The 20,421-nt window shown below is 36.6% G+C and overlaps 1 protein-coding gene across 2 annotated transcripts in view; it reads right to left on the reverse strand.

Annotated features, from left to right (window-relative positions):
- LOC306860171 (ralBP1-associated Eps domain-containing protein 2-like) overlaps positions 1-20,421 on the reverse strand; it is a gene marked incomplete at its 5' end in the record, with an annotated part of 49,240 nt that overhangs the window by 21,191 nt on the left and 7,628 nt on the right. For both annotated transcript variants that reach the window (XM_079401735.1, XM_079401734.1), the window contains 8 exons: positions 1,402-1,458; positions 1,627-1,795; positions 1,878-1,941; positions 2,032-2,170; positions 7,725-7,828; positions 10,691-10,799; positions 10,896-11,071; positions 14,186-14,309. In XM_079401735.1, coding sequence (XP_079257861.1) covers positions 1,402-1,458; positions 1,627-1,795; positions 1,878-1,941; positions 2,032-2,170; positions 7,725-7,828; positions 10,691-10,799; positions 10,896-11,071; positions 14,186-14,309 — 942 coding nt within the window. The remainder of the gene's footprint in view (positions 1-1,401; positions 1,459-1,626; positions 1,796-1,877; positions 1,942-2,031; positions 2,171-7,724; positions 7,829-10,690; positions 10,800-10,895; positions 11,072-14,185; positions 14,310-20,421) is intronic.

Raw genomic sequence — 20,421 nt, forward strand, 5'->3', positions numbered from 1 at the left:
ATATTATGGAATATTTGGATTTGTGCCGAATGAGAGAGTTGTTCGCAAACAGTTGAGTGCACAAGCCTTTAAAGTAGACTCCTTTGTAAGTCTATGTGAGAGACACATTCAGAATCAGCACACGGTCACTGGTTAGTTGGCTTTGTTTTGAAGCGTGCAACTCACGGCATTCGCCGTTTTTCTGCTGGCGGTTATAAAACAGCGTTGCATTGCTGCGGGCGCCCCCTTCTGGATTGAGGGTGAATTGCCTGTATTCGTTGTAAGGCCTCATGCACCGAACCGAGATGCCCGTACCGTGACGGTTCGGTACAAATACATGTACCATGCCACCCCTAGTGTATATATAAAATACAGTGGTGTGAAAAAGTGTTGGCGCCCTTGCTGATTTTTTTATTTTTTTGCATGTTTGTCACACTTTAATGTTTCAGATCAAACTAATTTAAATATTAATCAAAGATAACACAAGTAAACATAACATGCAGTTTTTAAATTAATGTTTTTTTTTTTTATGAAGGGAAAACAAAATCCAAACCCACATGGCCCTGTGTGAAAAAGTGTTTGCTGTAACAGACTCATTGCAAGTTATCGCAAACGCTTGATTGCAGTTGTTGCTGCTAAGTGTGGCCCAACCAGTTATTAGGTTTAGGGGGCAAGCACTTTTTCACACAGGGCCATGTGGGTTTGGATTTTGTTTTCCCTTCATAATAAAAAAAATCATAAAAAAACAGCATGTTGTGTTTACTTGTGTTATCTTTGATTAATATTTAAATTTGTTTGATGATCTGAAACATTAAAGTGTGACATGCAAAAAAATCAGGAAGGGGGCCAACACTTTTTCACACCACTGTAGTTATTCATGTGCAATGTACTTTTTTTTTTTTTTTTTTTTACAACCAGGGACTATCATCGATAGCAAAAGCAGAATTAATGAAGGAAGGAAGGAACAAATAAATAAATAAATCGCAATCAACCAATGATGATATTGTTAACTAAACCAACAACAGATTTTTTTAAAAATGAAATCAAATAAAAAAATATATATATATTTCAGTGGCAACTAACTGAAATAAGTGTTTAAGTTGAACTACTAAAATTATAAAAAAATATATAAACAGAAAATATCTAAATAGAAATATATAAAAAAAAATACTAAAATATCACTCCAATAAACTAAATTAATCTTATTTATTTATTTATTTTCTTTCTTTCAGCCATCAATCTGCAACTGTTCTTGTTATTTGTTTTGATGCTTTGGCAATATTGTGGGTAGATCATCATGCCAGTAAAGCATTTTAATATTGCAAATCGAAAGTGCGAGAGAATGAGAGAGACAAAAAGGATATAACAAAATGTACAGAACATTGAGATCTTGGCATCAATGTTAAATGAAGATCTTCTTACGAGCTGATTGGCTCCAGGCATCATATTGTCTTCTAAAACAATAAGAGGTTCAGTCGCCTGTAAAACAAACCCATTTGGAGCTCAGTTCAAATATGTCAATCTGAACTTTCTCATAATTGCAGAACATGATACTGAATAAGAAATACTAGACAGTTTTAAACTAGACATCATTAAATACTTCAGGTGTAAATATTGTAGGAATTTTGCGAGTTTTAGATCTCATACCTCAGATGGTGGCGCTGTAATCACACCTGGTTCCACAAAGCCGGGTCTCAGGGTGGTGGGGAGTGTTTCAGGAAGAGGGTAACCATTTTTCCGGGCCACGATCAGATGGAAGGCAGTGCAGAACTCTGGGAAAGTGAGAGCACCGTCCTTGTCGACGTCGCTCAGCTCCCTGAAGGACATCAAACAAGATTGTTTGAATACAAAGAGACAATTCACTGTATGTTTAAGAGGAACTGAAGCTTTATGTTCACCATATATGAGACAGCTCTGGAATCGGAAGCTTCGACTTGGTGAAGAAGTTTTTTGCAACAGTTCCTGAAAGCATAACCAATGCAAACTTTAAAAGTGTCCACATGAAGCCATAAATCTAACAGTATGAGATGATCACAGACAGATCTCTCTTACCCATGATGAGAGCGTTGAGGTCAGGCTGGAGACTCCTGAACTGGTTTGTGTAGTATTCACGCTGCTCCTCTGTGATCCTCCAGGGGTCGTCCGAGTAATCGACCTCTGCTCGCTCCACCAGCCGCTCCACAGACGGAACCTGAATCAGAAAAACAACTGTCTGAGGAGACCTGAAGATGAAAATATTTTCCATATTACATATGCCTTTCATTGATGTCAAGGAAGCAGCAGGCTCTTGTTGATCAGTCAATAATGGAAAAATAACTTCTGAATGCTTTTTATATAAAATAAATAGAAGTTGGGCAGTACTTGTCAAAAGCCATGCACATCAAAGCTCAACATTTCTGAAATATCATCTATGAAACATGCCATCAATCTATTTTTTTTTTTTTTTCAAAATACTTTTTCTCAGCATATCTTACTATTGTGTTTTTTCTCAGCATATCTTACTATTAAACTTATCACACAACCATAAGTAAGCCTTTTAGGTTTATTCTACTAAGAGAAATAATAGTAAGATATGCTGAGAAAAAATATATGTATATATATATATATATATATATATATATATATATATATATATATATATATATATACAGTGCCCTCCAAAAGTATTGGAACAGTAAGGCTAATTCCTTTATTTTTGCTGTAGACTGTAAACATTTGGGTTTGACATCAAAAGATGAATATGAGATGAGAGATTAACATTTCAGCTTTTATTTATGGGTATTTTCATCTGGATCTGATACACAACTTAGAAGATAGCACCTTTTGTTTGAACCCACCCATTTTTCATGTTACCAAAAGTATTGGAACATGTGACTGACAGGTGTGTTTTGTTGCCCTGGTGTGTCCTATTAATTGATTATTCAAACAATAAATAGCACTGAATGTCTGCGCTCAGTTTCAGATCCGTGCAGACTGCATTTATAGTTAGTTAGACGTGTAACCAACATGAAAACCAGAGAGGTGTCTATGGGTGAAAAACAAGCAATTGTGAAGCTGAGAGAAGATGAAAAATCAATCAAACCATTGCACAAACACTGGCAATAGCAAGTAGAACCATTTGGAATCTCCTGAGGAAGAAAGAAACCACTGGTGTACTAAGTAACACACCTCAAACAGGTACATCTGCAGTTGATGACAGAAACATTGTGACAGCTGTAAAGTAAGACTCTAAAACATCAGCAACAACCTCCAGAGTGCAGGAGTGAAGGTATCACAATCTACTGTTCGCAGAAGACTTCATGAACAAAAGTACAGCGGCTACACCAGAATAGGACTGTGTATTGGCAAGAATCTGGCGACACGATACGCATCACGATACAGGGGCAAGGCGATATATTGGGATATTTCTTATTTTAGGAATAGGATATATATTTTTTAGGAAAGCTGTCATTAAGAACACCACCATATGCAAACCTTAGAAAAAAAAAAAAAAAAAAAAAAAATAGTTTAACCAGAACACACTGCAGAACACACTGGGATCTGCATTTGCAATAATCAGTCCCTATAACATTCAACATTATTGAACCACATTTTGTGCAGTACGAGTAAAGGGGGAAATATTCAAGTGCTTGCATGATTCTTTAGTTAAATGTATGTATAAAATGTATTTTATCATTTTATCATGTATTTTATCAATCGCTGAGACCGCGACGCGAGCACCGCCCCAACTGCACAAAACGCCCCCGAATTACGAGAGAAAGCTGCAGCTGCACAGTGACTCTACCGCCCGCCGCGCAAAGGCTCTTCAACACGGGATGCGGCAAGCGGCAGAACCGAGGTTGTGCTCGCGCCACGGTCCCGGGCGCGACCACATTACCACAAAAGCCCAAATAGTGCCACACTTCAGCTTTGTACATCGAAACGAGAACTGGAACAATTCTTTCATCCTCCATTACTGGCAGGGAACTATATTAAGGCTAACATTAGTGGAGTGCCCTGATGCTAGTATTTCCTGTCACTGTTTAAGTTCAGAGATGAAGACTAGCGGTCGGGATATGAACTCAAAACTAAACAATTGCCATGAATCTTGTATGATTTTTTAAATTTTTTTATTTAAATATCGATATTCTGTTTTGGAGAATCGATACAGTATCGCCAAACAAAATATTGCGATACTCACGTGTATCAATATTTTCTTACACCCCTACACCAGAAGATGCAAACCACTCATTAGCAAGAAGAATAGGAGACGATCCTCAAAAATTCTGGGACAAGGTTTTATGGATTGATTTTATGGACCAAAGTGATGGAAAGGCTAACGTTTGGCGAAAGAAAGGATCTGCTTATGATCCCAAACATACAAGCTCACCTGAAACACAGTGTACACAGGTGTACATTATAGTACACATTACACAAGTAATGTAATGGCTTGGGCTTGCATTGCTTCTTCTGGGACAGGCTCATTAATCTTCATTAATGATGTAACACATGATGGCAGCAGCAAAATTAACTCAGAAGTCTACAGAAATATTTTGTCTGACAATTTACAGAAAGATGCAACCAACCTGATTGGGAGATCCTTCATCATGCAGCAAGATAATGACCCAAAACATAGCGCCAAAACAACAAAGGAGTTCATCAGGGGCAAGAAGTGGAAGGTTTTAGACTGGCCAAGTCAATCTCCACACTTAAACCCTGTACAGTATGCATTTATGCACTGCTAAAGAAGAGACTGAAGGGAGTAACCCCCCAAAACTGAAAGAGGCTGCGGTGAAAGCCTGGAAAAGCATCACAAAAAAAGAATGCAAAAGTTTGGTGATGTCAATGGGTCACAGGCTTGATGCAGTTATTGAAAGCAAAGGATTTGCAACTAAATATGAAGTCTTTTTCACTTTAATCTATGTTAATTCTATCTGTTCCAATACTTTTGGCAACATGAAAAATGGGTGGGTTCAAACAAAAGGTGCTATCTTCTAAATTGTGTATCAGATCCAGATGAAAATACCTGTAAATAAAAGCTGAAATGTTAATCTCTCATCTCATATTCATCTTTTGATGTCAAACCCAAATGTTTTCAGTCTACAGCAAAAATAAAGGAATTGGCCTCACTGTTCCAATACTTTTGGAGGGCACTGTATATATATATATATATATATATATATATATATATATATATATATATATATATATATATATATATATACAGCCACGCATCACACAGCGCAATCCTATCAACCTGCGCACTTTGCCTATGTCTGCTAATACATTACTTTCTTTTTCTATTGGTCCCTGGAATTGTCAGTCTGCTGTCAACAAAGCTGATTTCATTACTTCCATTACTAGTCATTCAAGGTTAAACCTCATGGCCCTGACAGAGACCTGGATCAAACCAGAAGACAATGTTACACCTGCAGCACTCTCCAATAATTTCTCCTTTTCCCACACCCCCCGTTTGACTGGAAGAGGTGGAGGTACTGGTCTGCTCATCTCTAATAATTGGAAATTTACTCCTTTACCATCTCTGAGTATCAACAGCTCTTTTGAATCACATTCGGTTACTATTACCTACCCTCTAAAAATCCATTTTGTAGTTGTTTATCGTCCTCCAGGATTACTAGGTAACTTTGTGGAAGAATTACATTTATTGCTCTCAACCTTTCCTGAGGATGGTACTCCCTTTGTCTTACTTGGAGACTTCAACATCCACCTAGATAAACCTCAGGCTGCAGACTTCCACACTCTGCTTGCGTCTTTTGATCTCAAGAGAGTGCTAACTACGGCTACTCACAAATCAGGCAACCAACTGGACCTTATTTACACACGACACTGCTCCACTGATCATGTGCTGGTTACTCCACTACACACCTCGGATCACTTCCTCCTCACTCTTAACCTCAACATGATTCCTGACACATCACATACCCCTCCACATGTCACTTTTCGACGTAACTTGCGTTCACTCTCACCCTCCCGGCTATCTGCTATGGTTTCATCTTCACTTCCTCCCCCTAAACAGTTATCCTCTCTTGATACTAATAGTGCTACTGATACTTTCTGTTCCACTCTGACGTCTTGTTTAAATACTTTCTGCCCCTTATCTTCCAAGCCAGCCCGTACCACCCCTTCTGCCCCTTGGCTATCTGATGTCCTCCAAAAACATTGTTCTAAACTCAGGGCTGCGGAAAGGGTATGGCGCAAATCACGTAATCCTTCTGACCTTAATTTATATCGATCACTCCTCTCTACCTCTCATTCCATCCTGATGATCCAACAATAGCTGCTCGCATCTCAGCGTGTCTAACAGACATTTCTTGCTGGATGATGGATCATCACCTTCAACTCAACCTAGCTAAGACAGAACTGCTTGTAGTTTCAGCTAACCCATCGCTTCATCACAATCTCACCTTCCAGTTAGGCTCATCTACCATTACTCCTTCAAAAACAGCCAGAAACCTTGGAGTTGTGATTGATGATAAGCTGAATTTCTCAGACCACATGCCCGGTCCTGCAGATTTGCATTATATAATATTAAGAAGATCAGGCCCTTTCTCTCGGAACATGCAACACAACTCCTTGTTCAGGCTCTTGTTCTGTCCAGACTTGACTATTGCAATGCTCTCTTGGCAGGTCTTCCAGACAATTCTATTAAACCTCTACAATTAATCCAAAATGCCGCTGCAAGATTAATCTTTAATGAGCCGAAAAGATCGCACGTCACGCCTCTGTTCATCAATTTGCACTGGCTACCAATAGCTGCTCGCATTAAATTCAAGGCATTAATGTTTGCCTACAGAACCACCACTGGCTCTGCACCCCTTTACCTAAATTCATTAATTCAGATTTATATGCCCTCTAGAAGCTTGCGTTCTTCAAGTGAACGACGTATTACTGTACCATCCCAAAGACACACAAAAACACTTTCATGGACTTTTTCATTAACTGTTCCCATCTGGTGGAATGACCTGCCCAACTCAATCCGAGTAACCGAATCCTTACCCATCTTCAAGAAACGGCTAAAAACTCATCTGTTCCAGCTTTACTTGACCCTCTAACTCTAGCACTCTCTATTCTAATTTTATTTTATCTATGTTTTTTTATTTAAAAAAATAAAAATAATAATATTAATTAACTGTACTGCGTTAGGTTAACCAAGACTTGTAATAGCGCTTGCACGTTGTTGCTCTTTTGTTGGTTTTGTATATATATACATATATATGTATGGGAGATTCACAGGAAATTCAAGATTTATATTTCAAGATATATATTTATATATAAGGAAATTAAAGATATATATTTAATGCTTTTTAAATACACGTTTAATACGAAAAAAAAAACCCACTACCACACACTACTGTAGCTTGCAAACAATATAATTCATATCTATTATTCAATATACTGTATTACTATTAACATGTCAGTCATGTGATCTTCACCAAGCATTGTGAAATTAGGAAATGCTTGACAAAGGTTACAAGATACAGTATCATATGGGATTTTTTTTTAGATTTTTCTCTTCCCTTCCTATTGTTTTGATGTTTTATGCTCATGTCTGTAATCATTTTGGATGCGATTTATCTAATATTTATCTATTATTTGTAAGCAAGTCTAACAAAATACAGGGCTTAACTTAGTTATGACCTAACTCCTGATTTACAGCCCTTATGTGTTTCCTCACCCAGACACCCAGATTTCTATTTGATCGTTCAATCAGATGCAAAAAGAAGGAGGTGTGAGGAAATGCTCACGCGTGTGATGACAGGCTGCTCCGACTGCAGTTTGAGAGAATAATGACTGGGAGAGGAGTTTTCCTGAGGAACGCTGGGACGACCCGACACTTTACCATCATACGCTGTGAATGACAATGAGATAGAGTGAACATTTCAAGGTGAAGACAGACAAAATGGCTTTACAGTTGACAGCATACAGCGTTTCATTACTGATCACAGTTTTTGTCCTTCTAAACAATTCACAGCACTGTAAATGACACACTGATGCAGATGACAGAGCAAAACAGCATTAAACACTATCAGCAGATGCCTGTGAGATAAAAGACACACTCTCAGATTCAACTAAAACCGAAGAAGAGTAAAAGTTTTGAGCATAGACTTAATGGAATAATAAATGCAAAATCCTGAACGAGCATCAATTATTCAGTATGAGGTCAGTGATGGCTCATGATCTTTGATATAACTGCAATCTGAAAGAATAAAAGAGGCCTGACTGGGTTTTGATCTCATAAGCGTTCTTTACATCTGAAGCCCTTCCAGAGCGTCATTTCTTTTATGTGTAGATTATAAAGTATTAATGGTCCCTGCTGACTAATGAAGAAAGCTGTGCCGCATTCAATAACACTGGCGTTTCTCTGTTCACGGCCGGAGTTAACAATGAGATAAAAGCTCTTTCACAACGCTGAATATCTGCACAGTATACATTCACTGAGTTCATCCCTCGCTGGGAGAATATAAACTTACTATTCACAATCACTGGCTTTAGTTGAGATTAATAAATATTTGTTTATTTGAACACATGATACTGTGTTAATAATAAACACGGATGGATGGATGGATGGAACGAACATTAGAATGAATATTAACGCTAGATAGAATGATAGATAGAACCATAGAACGATAGATAGATACAATAGATCGACAGACAGACAGAGAGACATAGATATAGATAGATAGATAGAATGATAGAACGATAGAACAATAGATAGATACAATAGATCGACAGACAGACAGACAGAGAGACATAGATATAGATAGATAGATAGATAGATAGATAGATAGATAGATAGATAGATAGATAGATAGATAGATAGATAGATAGATAGATAGATAGATAGATAGATAGATAGATAGATAGAATGATAGAACGATAGAACAATAGATCGACAGACAGACAGACATAGATAGATAGATAGATAGATAGATAGATAGATAGATAGATAGATAGATAGATAGATAGATAGATAGATAGATAGATAGATAGATAGGACTTACGTTTGATATATAATTTGTATGTAAAATGTACAGTTTGTCCTCATGCACTGCCTCCTACTGTACTGGAGGGGGCGCTATTGTATATGTAAAAATACCCGTTTCATACGGTCTTCATAGCCGTTTGCATAATGTATTTCATGAATTTATAATATTGCATATACTGCAAATATTTAGCATTTTTACTTAATTTACACTTTATATTTATAATTTATACTTGAAATTTTTGGTGATGTGTACAAGAAGCAGTATTTCTGCTTTCTGACAAGTGCATAATAAAGTAAGTTGAAGTGCATAATTGCTTCATACATCAGCTTCTTTTGACATTTTAGAGTGCAAAGTGCCAGGGGGGACATCCAGCAATACATGAAGCACACTATACAACATTATTACATTAAACATGTGGTTAAATATCCAGGCTCAAGGCATTTTCTCAGGAAAGCACATGTGTGTGTGTGTGTGTTGTGCTGACTGTGGATGAGCTGAAGGTCTTGTGAGTCAACAGGTGTGTGATTAGACGAGCGTGATATCGATATGCCACAGGAGAGCAGCAATTAGCCAGCTGCTTTCTGAGGGCAGACAGCAGCTCAAGGCTGAACACACACACACCCACAGCTGTCTGACAACATAGAGGTATCGAGCGACGTCTACGCTCACAGTCTGTGAAACACAGTGCCTGTGTGATGTGTTCTTGTGTTATCTAATAACAGCATGACTGCGTGTGTGAATGTGGAAATATCTCCTTTCACATTCCCATAGGAATTGCTGGAAAAATAAATTATCAGGATCTTGCTAAATAAAAACTACGGGTCCTTGATGCATCATTTAAGAAGAGGTTTCATCTTCTGTTTTAATGATTTGAATATTTACTAGACAAATTATCATCTAATTCCAAATATTTATTCTCCACAAGGCAAAATGATCTTTAAAAAAACACTGTAAATCTCTGTAGGTACAGTCCAGTATATGATTGAGTCAATAAAGTCTTGTAATTAATTGTATTTCCAGTAGGCAAAACACTGCATTTAATAAAAAAAACAAAAAAACAACAACAGCATAATCGTGCGGTTAGCATAGCAAATTAAAGCCATTTAAAATGTTAAATTATTAGTTAATTAATTCATTTTAATTTAAAATTAACTTTTAAAATGTAGGAGCGTTTGATATCAAATGCTAAGTATTCACTCAAACTTTATTATATTTTCCAAGCAAATCATATATAGCAAATATTGTTCAAAAGTTTGGAGTTGGTGAGATTTTTACGTTTTTGAAAGTAGACTCTTCTGCTCACCAAGGCTGCATTTATTTGATTAAAAATACAATAAAAAACAGTAATATTGGGAAATATTTGTACAATTTAAAAGAACTGTTTTCTATTTGAATATAATTTAAAATGTAATTTATTCCTGTGATGCAAAGCTGAATTTTCAGCATCAGTACTCCAGTCTTCAGTGTCACATGATCCTTCAGAAATCATTCTATGCTGATTTGATGCTCAAGAAAAAAATCTGATTATTATTAATGTTGAAACAGTTTTACTGCTTCATATTTTTGTGGAAAACATAATTCTAAATGTGCATTCAAAATTCTGTCATTTAAAAAAAAAAAAAATTAATTATTTTAATTATTCAGCAAGGATGAGTGGATAAGTGAAGCTTTAGGTTAATTTGTCTGATCTCTCTGAACACAGAATGACTGACAGAGACTCTCACTCAATAGTTTTTCTGTTCCGTTTCTCTGTGCACCATATGGATAGCTCCGATAGGCTGATGGTGAGCGGGGCGGGGAGATGCCAGGTGACCGCGGTGGAGACCACGCCTCCTGTCAGATACAAGTGTGAAACACATTCATTATAATCATCATTAATTACTGGAAAGATATCAAGCTACTGCTGCATGCCATCATTGATAAAGCGACCTGTTTGTCCATGCTGGTGTCAGGGTGTCTGAGGACAGGTCTGTCTGCAGGGGGACGAGGGGCGGAGCCTGTAAGCGAGCCCAGGATGTGAGGCTGACTCTCATTGGTCGAGGGGTGATTGGGGTAACGCATCTCAAGCTCGTTTGCTATCCCGACGAACACAGGGAGAGGAAGTTCTGTAGAGAAGGGTAAATGACAGTATGATCATAACAACGTACACTCATACTATTTTCTGTGTACAGTGGATTAAAGAAGATCCACCAGGATTTCACTTTTTTTTAAATTATTTATTATATATTTATTTTAACTTTATTTTGCTTGTTTATTTTTACATCTTATTAAATTATAACTTTTACACGAGATTTAAAAAAATCATTTTATTAACGGATTACAGAGGATTTTTTTTACGATTAAAGTGACTAATTTTGTCGTGGCAATTTTCAGAATTTTGTGGAAAATTTGCTGTTATTTATATAATTATGTTATGTATTACATTTACCATATTATGTATGGCGCTAGATTTATAATAATCATACATGACAGGGGAAGAAACAAACTGCAAAAAGCTGGTTTATTTTTCTGTCTTATCAAATTCTCACACACAACTTTATCACAATATTAATGAATAATTATAGTGCCGTCAAACGATTAATCGCAATTAATCGCATCCAAACTAAAAGTTTTTGTTTACATAATATATGCGCGTATACTGTGTATATTTATTATGTATATATAAATATAAAAACATGCATGTATATATTTAAGAAAAAAAATGGTTTATATATTACATATATTTACATATAACATAAAATATAAGAATATGAAAATAAATCCAATGATGTATATAAATACATAAATGTAAATATTTATTTTTTTATAAAACATAAATTATATAAATGTATAAACGTAAATATTTTCAAAACATATGCTATATGTGTGTGCATTTATAAATACATAAATATACACAGTAAACGTACTGCACATATATAAATGTAAACAAAAACTTTTATTTTGGATGCGATTAATCACGATTAATTGTTTGGCAGCACTAATAATTTATAAAAATAAATAACAAATTAATTAATAAAAAAGCAAATAAAAAAAGTAATAATAATGGGAATTAAATTTGTGATTTTTTGCAATCAAAATGACTGATTTTGTGGCTGTAAATGATATTTTGTCACACACTACATGTGCAATAGTTTGCTAGTTAAATAGCAACTTGTGAAGGATTGCACAAAAATTGATTTTGCATTGTTTCACGATCACAGAATTGCGAAAAACCCGAGGTACTGATTAAAACAGGCTTTTAAAGCACAACAGCTTGATAAGCTGGTTGAGCAAGAGCTAAACTTTGCACAAAAACAGGAGCAGGACTGAGAAGCGCTGATCTAGATGATCTTCTTTAAAAAGTAAACATAATCTAGCCAATCATCTCTCAAAAGAACCTTTGAGGTCATCTTGATAAATCTGTCTTTTTGGTCCACAAACTTAATCTTTATCCTGGTCTTTCCACGGTAAAAGGAGCAGATAGTGACATTTGTGGGTTAAACAGAAGCGGACGTGAGGTCATCTGAGCTCCTCTCTCCGCTGTGAGGGTCTCACAGACCCAAGGCTTCTTGAGGAACAGTCTGTACCAGGATTAAAGACTAATCCAGGCTCCGTTTGCCATATTTCAGCACGGAAGGGTGACCTGGAGCTGTGTGGAGCTCTGAATTAGCCTAGTGCTCGATATCGCCGTGTTTAAGTAAATAAATTTAGCAAATTAATGTTTTGCCTCTGCGGAGTTGATTTATTTTCTGAGCTCAGGCCCAACAGTTACATTTTGTATAATATTATTGAAACTGGAAACTAGTGGTGCTTGCACAAGCAAAACTCACTGCTACGATCACTATGGAGTTACTAAGATGTTCAACAGTAAACAATGGTGCTCTCAAATAAATTATTTACTTATTTAAAAAATAATATGCATAATTACTAATGTTTTGTTCCATGAGCAACATGTTGCATTTTAAACCAAAAATGCAAAGAAACCTGTGATCATTTAGGTTGAAAAAAATAAAAATAAAATAAAATTTAATAAATAACTACTTTTTACCTTAATAATAATTAAATACATAATTTAAAAAATCAATAAAGATATTGATACAAATATTACTAATATTAATATTGTTATTAATGCTTTATTTTACGGGATTTATTTAGCAGAAATAATGAATAATCAGTTATGCATTCATAAATAACAAATATAATAGATTTAATTAAAAACAACATTAAAATAAATAATAAAACAATGGTCATTATAAAATAGTCAGAATACATATTGCGCTTTTATTTTAACTGATTTCTAATGCAGAAATAATTAATAATCGTCCAAGCAGATGCAATTTATAAATAATTACTTTTACAAATAGTAAGAAATAATGTTATTACCATAATTAAATAAATAATTTAACAGCAACAACAACAATAATAATAATAATGTATATTCTAAGGCCCCGTTTACACTAGTGCGTTTTCGTTTTAAAACAGCGTTTTAGAATGAAAACGATCAACGTTCACACTGCGTTTCATAAACGATCTCCGTTTAAAATACACAATCGAAAATGCATGTCACATGACCATTCATGCAGGTACAATCATAGATATGTATAGGTAGATGCCCTATTATTTAGATGGCGGACGCATCTACATGCTTGGAGCGATCGAATGGGGAATCTACTCATAAATATCTAAAACCATCGTTTTCAAAAGTCTCCGTTTTGGTCTGTTTACACTGAAACGCAACCCCGGAGTTATCAAACTAAAACAGGGTCTGCACCGTTTTCAAAAGTAGTGTAAACGATAGGCGTAACCGTAGCAAAAATTATGTGTTTTAAAACGAAAACGCACTAGTGTAAACGGGGCCTAAAGTAAACTGAAATAAAAATGAATTAATAAAAAATGAATAATGGTCAGAAAATAATATCACAAGTGTCTTAAGCAATAAAGCTTTCAAATGATGCATTGCTTATAAGGTTTCATTCATAATTTATCAGTAAAAACACTACTGTAGCGCCACAGAGGAAAAAGTTAACTTCTGCTTAAATACAGATTTAAAGGGCAACACCTAAAAGGAGGCCGTCACAAGCATTTGTGGTTTAGTTCACACAGCTCATTCTCAGCGAGTTTTGGCTCAGCGTGTGGCGCTCTCTCCGTGCAGCACAGCCTCTGTGTATTATCCCTCTTTAGCGCAAATCCAAGCACACTAGGACAAATCCCTGATCCCGTTTGCTTTTCTAAAGACTTACCGCCTGCGACGCTCTCTAGACGTACCGGCAAACCCGCCTGCGCTGCAGCCATCAGCTTCAGAGCCACATACAACTGTCCACAGCCGAAATAGCCAAGCCGCTTAGCACCGCACACCTCTGTTACCTGTTATGAAGAGAGAAAGAGAGAGAGAGAATTATTAATCAAAGGCCAAATAGAGACATTAAATTCACAGAATGTATATTAGTTAAGCAAATTAAGCTACAATATTTCCAAGGCGTTCATTAATGTGAAGTGGAATTTGTGGATTCTTTCTTAATGGGTGAAATTGCCAACATGGGAAAATGAAAAGATAATAACTAAATCTTGGCTCTACAGTGGAAAGAATAGCCGGGCTGAAGATAAAACGCACTCTGAACAGGCTGAATTTCACTTTTATATGCACTTCTGTAATTGAAAACTGGCATTATAATGGCAGCCGCGGGTGAAGATAAGAAAGCGTGCGTCCTGTAGGAAGTGTTTAACTACAAACACAGACCTTCAGATTAACAGTGTAACTCAGACGGACGCAGATGTTAAAATCATCTACTCCTGCTGGAAACCTGCTGGTCTTAGCTGGTTTAAGATGGGCTTCTGGTGCTGAAAAGTGCCCAGAACCTCTCTAAAACCTTCAACAGACCAGCCAGAACAGGCTCAGACCAGCTAAACTACCTTAAGTTGGTTTAAGATGTCTTAAGGAGAGTTGATAGATCATTGGGAAAGAAACACTTCAAAGCAATGTAAAACACCATTTTTACATAATATGATGTATGAAAAGTTTCGAGGTCAGTAAAAAAATATTCAGCATTAAATTGATCAGAATAATATTATAATACTACAAAATATTTCTATAAATTATGTTCTTTTGAACTTTCTGTTCATGAAAGAATCCTGAAAAAGATAAAAAAAATAGTTCCACAAAATTTATTTATTTACTTACTTGAGTAGCAAATTAGCATATTTGTATGATTTCTGAAGGATCATGTGACACTGAAGACTGGAGTAATGATGCTGAAAATTCAGTTTTGCATCACAGGAATAAATGACAATTTACAATATATATTAAATAGAAAACAGCTTTACTTTAAAATGTAACAATATTTCACAATATTATTGTTTTTATAGTATTTTTTATCCAATAAATGCAGCCTTGGTGAGCAGACGAGACTTCTATAAAAACATCACAAATCATACAGACCAGAAACTTTTAAACAGTAGTGTATTTCTGAGAGAAACAAGATATTAAAAGACAAAAAGTAAGGGAAAGTCTTGATTGTATGCTACAAAATGAAAGGGCTTGATGATGTCAGCTGAAAATGAAAGCTGTTTTAAAGGTGGAGCAGGTTTGTACATATTGATATTCACCAACAACTGATTTCAAATAACAGCACACATATGCGTCAATTTTAATTCCTGTGAATTTCAATACAAACTCTGAACCCAAGTCTAAATCACATCTGTATCACTATCCTGTAGTACTATGAAACATAAACTATGATTTCCTCCTGGAAAAAAGCACACAGTGGCACTACAGTCATTGTTATATCACTCCACACTGCTGAAATCCATCCTTCCATCAATAAGAGTTCAGCTCTGGGATTCTTGTAAACCTCTTCTCACACACACAGGAAAAGATCTGTGTGCTTTAAATAGCAGCACATTGTGTTGTGTGCTGTTAGATATAACAAAAGCCAGCGTGGAGCCAAACTTGTTTCCTTACTGAATAACCAACTTCTCTTCATGTAAAAGTTTCACTCTTCAGAAAAAGCCTAACTGCACAAATATACTGCTAATAGAGAAAACCATTCAAATGTGTCAATGCAAGTAAAGTCATGATTGTTCTTGAAACTGTAATCTCACCTACAGCATTCCCTCTGCCTTTCCAAACATTATCTGAAGACCTTCTCAAACATTGACTCAGCGTTCCTGTTCCACCAGGTGTGATGGGATTATTGATCGCGTTCTCCTCCGATCCCTGCAGTGCTGATGATGGCTCATTATTCAACGCTGCGCTGAAGGTGAACTTTAGCCAAAAAAAACTGCTGCAATGTTCTCATTTAATCAATTGCAAGGGTCCGGCAGATCAGGCTTTCGATGGATATTTGTCTCCAAAACACATTCATACTCATTTCTAAAGGAAGTTCAGACATTATGACCTCCTTGCAAAAATGAAGAGAGTTGATTTCCACAGAGGTAATGAAATATTATCTTAACATAAGACATGAATTTCCAGTATGCCATGAAAAACTACATCCAACATGTGAAACTGTAAAGAAACATGATCAGGGTCACAGGTAACGTTTAAATAAATTATAAAAAGCCTACATTTTGTTTGGATTAAATAGAGAAAAAAAAGATGAGCAGATTAAATAGGATTTATTGATTAGTTATTTAATATTGATAATGCCGTGCAATTAAATAATCCTATTAAATTTAAATGATTAGATTGAAATTTACAGAAAAAAATACTATATATATATATATATATATACTATAAAATTAGTAAATCAGATCCTGCTACATTCCATAAGCACAGCAAACTTAGATTAAATATTACTCTATACTGATATTATTGTAGGACTCGTACATATTTATGAACAAAATAATGCTTTGGTAATAAACAAACCTTATCCCATTGTATAATGTATGTGGACAAGCTGCAGGGGATTCTGGGATATGTTTATATACTCGGCCTCATTCTGAACTAGAGGATAACATGAATTTCTTTCAAAAAGATTACTCTGATTCTAAGAAATTTAATCATATCTTCAGAATGATTAACACATGAAGTGATAGTACACATTTTGGTGGATTTGGATGTGAGGTTTTATCATGTGTGTAGAACAAGCGCTTTGATGCTGCGATGAAGAGCAGCTCTGAGATTCCAGCCACTGAAGTCAGCTGTTACTGTGACTGATGGAAATAACAATGACTTCTGACAAGAGCCTCACGCGCTCGGAGCATGACCCAACTCCTCGTCTTGAGTTCAAGAGTGTGTGTGTGTGTGAGTTATTGAGTGTGTGTGTGTGAGTGTGTGGCGGCTTAAACTCAGTTTAATCATCTGACGGTCAGTGTTACTTAAGCCTGACCTGCATTTGCCTAATCCACACAGGGCACATATAATCTTATTTATACATGTACATGTTGGGGGGAGGATAATAAAATTGGTTAGAAACCTCCCCATGACGGATTATGGGATGCCGGGATACAGAAGGCCAGCTGACTGCAGTTCCTCTCAGGTATCAGTGCTCCTGCTGTCTTAAAGGGTCAAGTCAAGTCACCTTTATTTATATAACGCTTTTTACAATGCAAATTGTGACAAAGCACTGCACAATATCAAAAAAGGAAAATAATGTGTCAATAAGTTTAAATAGTGTCTTTGCAATCAGGTCGACGATATCGCTGGAAATGAAGCGTCCCCAACTAAGCAAGCCAGAGGCGACAGCGGCAAGGAACCAAAACTCCATCGGTGACAGAATGGAGAAAAAACCTTGGGAGAAACCAGGCTCAGTCGGGGGGCCAATTCTCCTCTGGCCAAACAAACCAGCAGTTCAGTTCCAAACTGCAGCAAGTTTGGAACTGAAAAGGGGTCATATAATGCCCATTTTCCACAAGTTGATATTATTCTGTAGGGTCTTAATGAAAAGTCTGTAACATAGTTTGGTTAAAATTTTTCATTGGTAGTGTAAAAAAACACCTTTTTTACCATGTCAAAAACAGCTTTATTGTGTCATTCTCCTTTAAATGCAAATGAGCTCTGTTGACTCCGCCCCTCTCTTCCAAGCCGCTCTCTGAGGGCATTCATCGTGAAACTTGCTAATTAGCACATTATTAGGAAAGGCGATTTGCAAAGATTCATTTAAAAAACCTTGTACACGCTTCTTCTGGATGTGAAGCTGGATCACGAATGATTTACGCAAACATAAGACACATTTAGGTAGATCGAGGGCACATTCCCTTCAGAACCAAACGTAATCCTCTTCAGCCGCTCAGATGATGGGAGTAAATGACGACTGCTATGTTCATTATTACATCCAACAACAAAACACCTCAATCGCTTAGGAGTCATTCTTGTCTATATCTGCTCCGGCGGTGAAATAACTGATGACAGCTCACTCAGGGTGGGTCTGAGTTAGACACCAGTGCAGTCTGTGCTAAAACGCTACTGTCAATCAAACTATCGTGGGAGCGGCCTTCGTCCGTGTGACGTCCCACGACAGGCATCTGAGATCGGCTCGATTTGAGAAAGGGGTAAAGATTTTAGTAGATAAATTTTTTTTTTATCATTATAGGATGGTTGTGTACACACACACTGCCAACGCACATTTATGTTCAAACAACTTGTAAAAGTGCATGTAGCATTATATGACGCATTTAATACATTTGTCCAGCATGTCTTGCCTTCTGACAGGACGTGATTGTATCCGAAAGGCAAGAGCGATATTTATTCAGAGTAATATACAAATGAAAAAAGCAATTACCAATAACTGCAAATGTGAAATGAAGATAAATCTTCTGGGTTTTGTCTTAGCGAAAGATTCAATCAACATGCTGAAATCTATGGAAGCACGTTTCCACTGTGGGATAGAAAATTGCAACTGTTTATCACAATTATGACTTTCTTTCGGTTTATTTGTATATATTTATTTATTTATTGCAATTCTGGAGTTTATATCTTGCAACTATAAGGTTAAATCTTGCAATTCGGACTTTTTTCCTCTCAGTTTATATCACAATTCAGAGTCGTACTACGCAGTGGAAAAGCGCCATTAGACATGAAAAATTACAGAGCAGTAATGTTTAATCAACCTGTAGAACTTGAGTTTACAAGCTCTGGTCACTACTGTGTAAACATAATGGACAACGAAAGTAGCCCTAAATACATGAAGTGCAGTGAGCAGATCTTGGCAACTGCTGAAGAGGATGCGAATGAAATCCTAATAATCTCGGATAAAATGAGCCCAGCAGAAAAAATTAACATCCTGATGAAGCTTCACAAACAATTTGGACATGCTTCTGCTGATAAATTGCAGCGACTTCTTAACAGCTCAGGAAATAAAGATACAGAATGCAGCATCATCTTGCAAAAAATTTTAAGTGAGTGAGTGTGAGGTATGCCAAAAACATAGTAAAGCTAAACCAAAGCCTGCTGTTGACCTGCCAACAGGTGTGTGGTATCTCCATATCATTGATCAGTTTACTCGCTTTAGTGCAGGCAGCATTCTGACCACAAAGAGATCATCTGAAATGGTGAAACATTTTCTCCATGACTGGATAAGTGTACATGGCCCACCCCAGAAACTGTTCAGCGACAATGGGGGAGAATTTAATAATGATGAGGGGAAAGATATGGTGGAAAACTTCAACATTTCTACAAGGAATGGAGCTGGCCCGTGACCTTTATATCAAACATCCTTCTGAGGCCAACAATGAAGGAAAACTATGGAAGCTTAAAAAGTGTGTGTATGGTCTGGCTGATGCTTCACTCTACTGATATATTAGAGTGAAGGAGATTGTCATGAGGTCAGGAGGAATAATGTCCCAAGTAGATCCTGCTGTGTTCTATTGGCTAGATCAGGACTGCACTGTGACTGGGGTACTTGCTTGCCATGTAGATGACTTCATATGGAGAGGCACACAAAATTTCTCCACAACAGTAATATCTCATCTCAGATCCATGTTTCAAGTTGGGCGTGAGGAGTGTGACAGCTTCCATTACGTGGGAATAAACTTTGAGACTGGACAATAAGTGTGTAAACTGAAGTCAAAAAAGGTAGTTCTGAACTTCCAATACCTGGGCAAAGACAGTGCTCTTAAGATGGTTGTATACAGTGATGCCTCATTTGGAAATCTTTCTGATGGGTGAACTCAAGGTGGACATATGATTGTTCTCATGGGAGAAAATGGGAAGTTTTCTCCCCTTTCCTGGCAGTCAAAAAAAGTCAAGAGGATTGTGCGAAGCACTCTTGCTGGTGAAACATTGGCAATGTCAGATGGAATTGACAATGCAATATTTCTGACCACACTGTTCTCTGAGCTGACTACTGGTGACACTGAACATGCTATCTGAGTAAATGACAATCATTCACTTGTTACTGCACTGAAGTCCACAAAATCAGCTGCTGAGAAAAGACTGCGTCTGGAAATTAGCAGCATCAAAGAATTTATTCAAGCACAAAGGGTTGAACGAGTGCTGTGGTATAATACAAAAGAACAACTTGCAGACTGCCTTACAAAA

The sequence above is a fragment of the Barbus barbus genome, assembly GCF_936440315.1.
Source record: "Barbus barbus genome assembly, chromosome: 41".
Taxonomy (NCBI): Eukaryota; Metazoa; Chordata; class Actinopteri; order Cypriniformes; family Cyprinidae; genus Barbus; species Barbus barbus.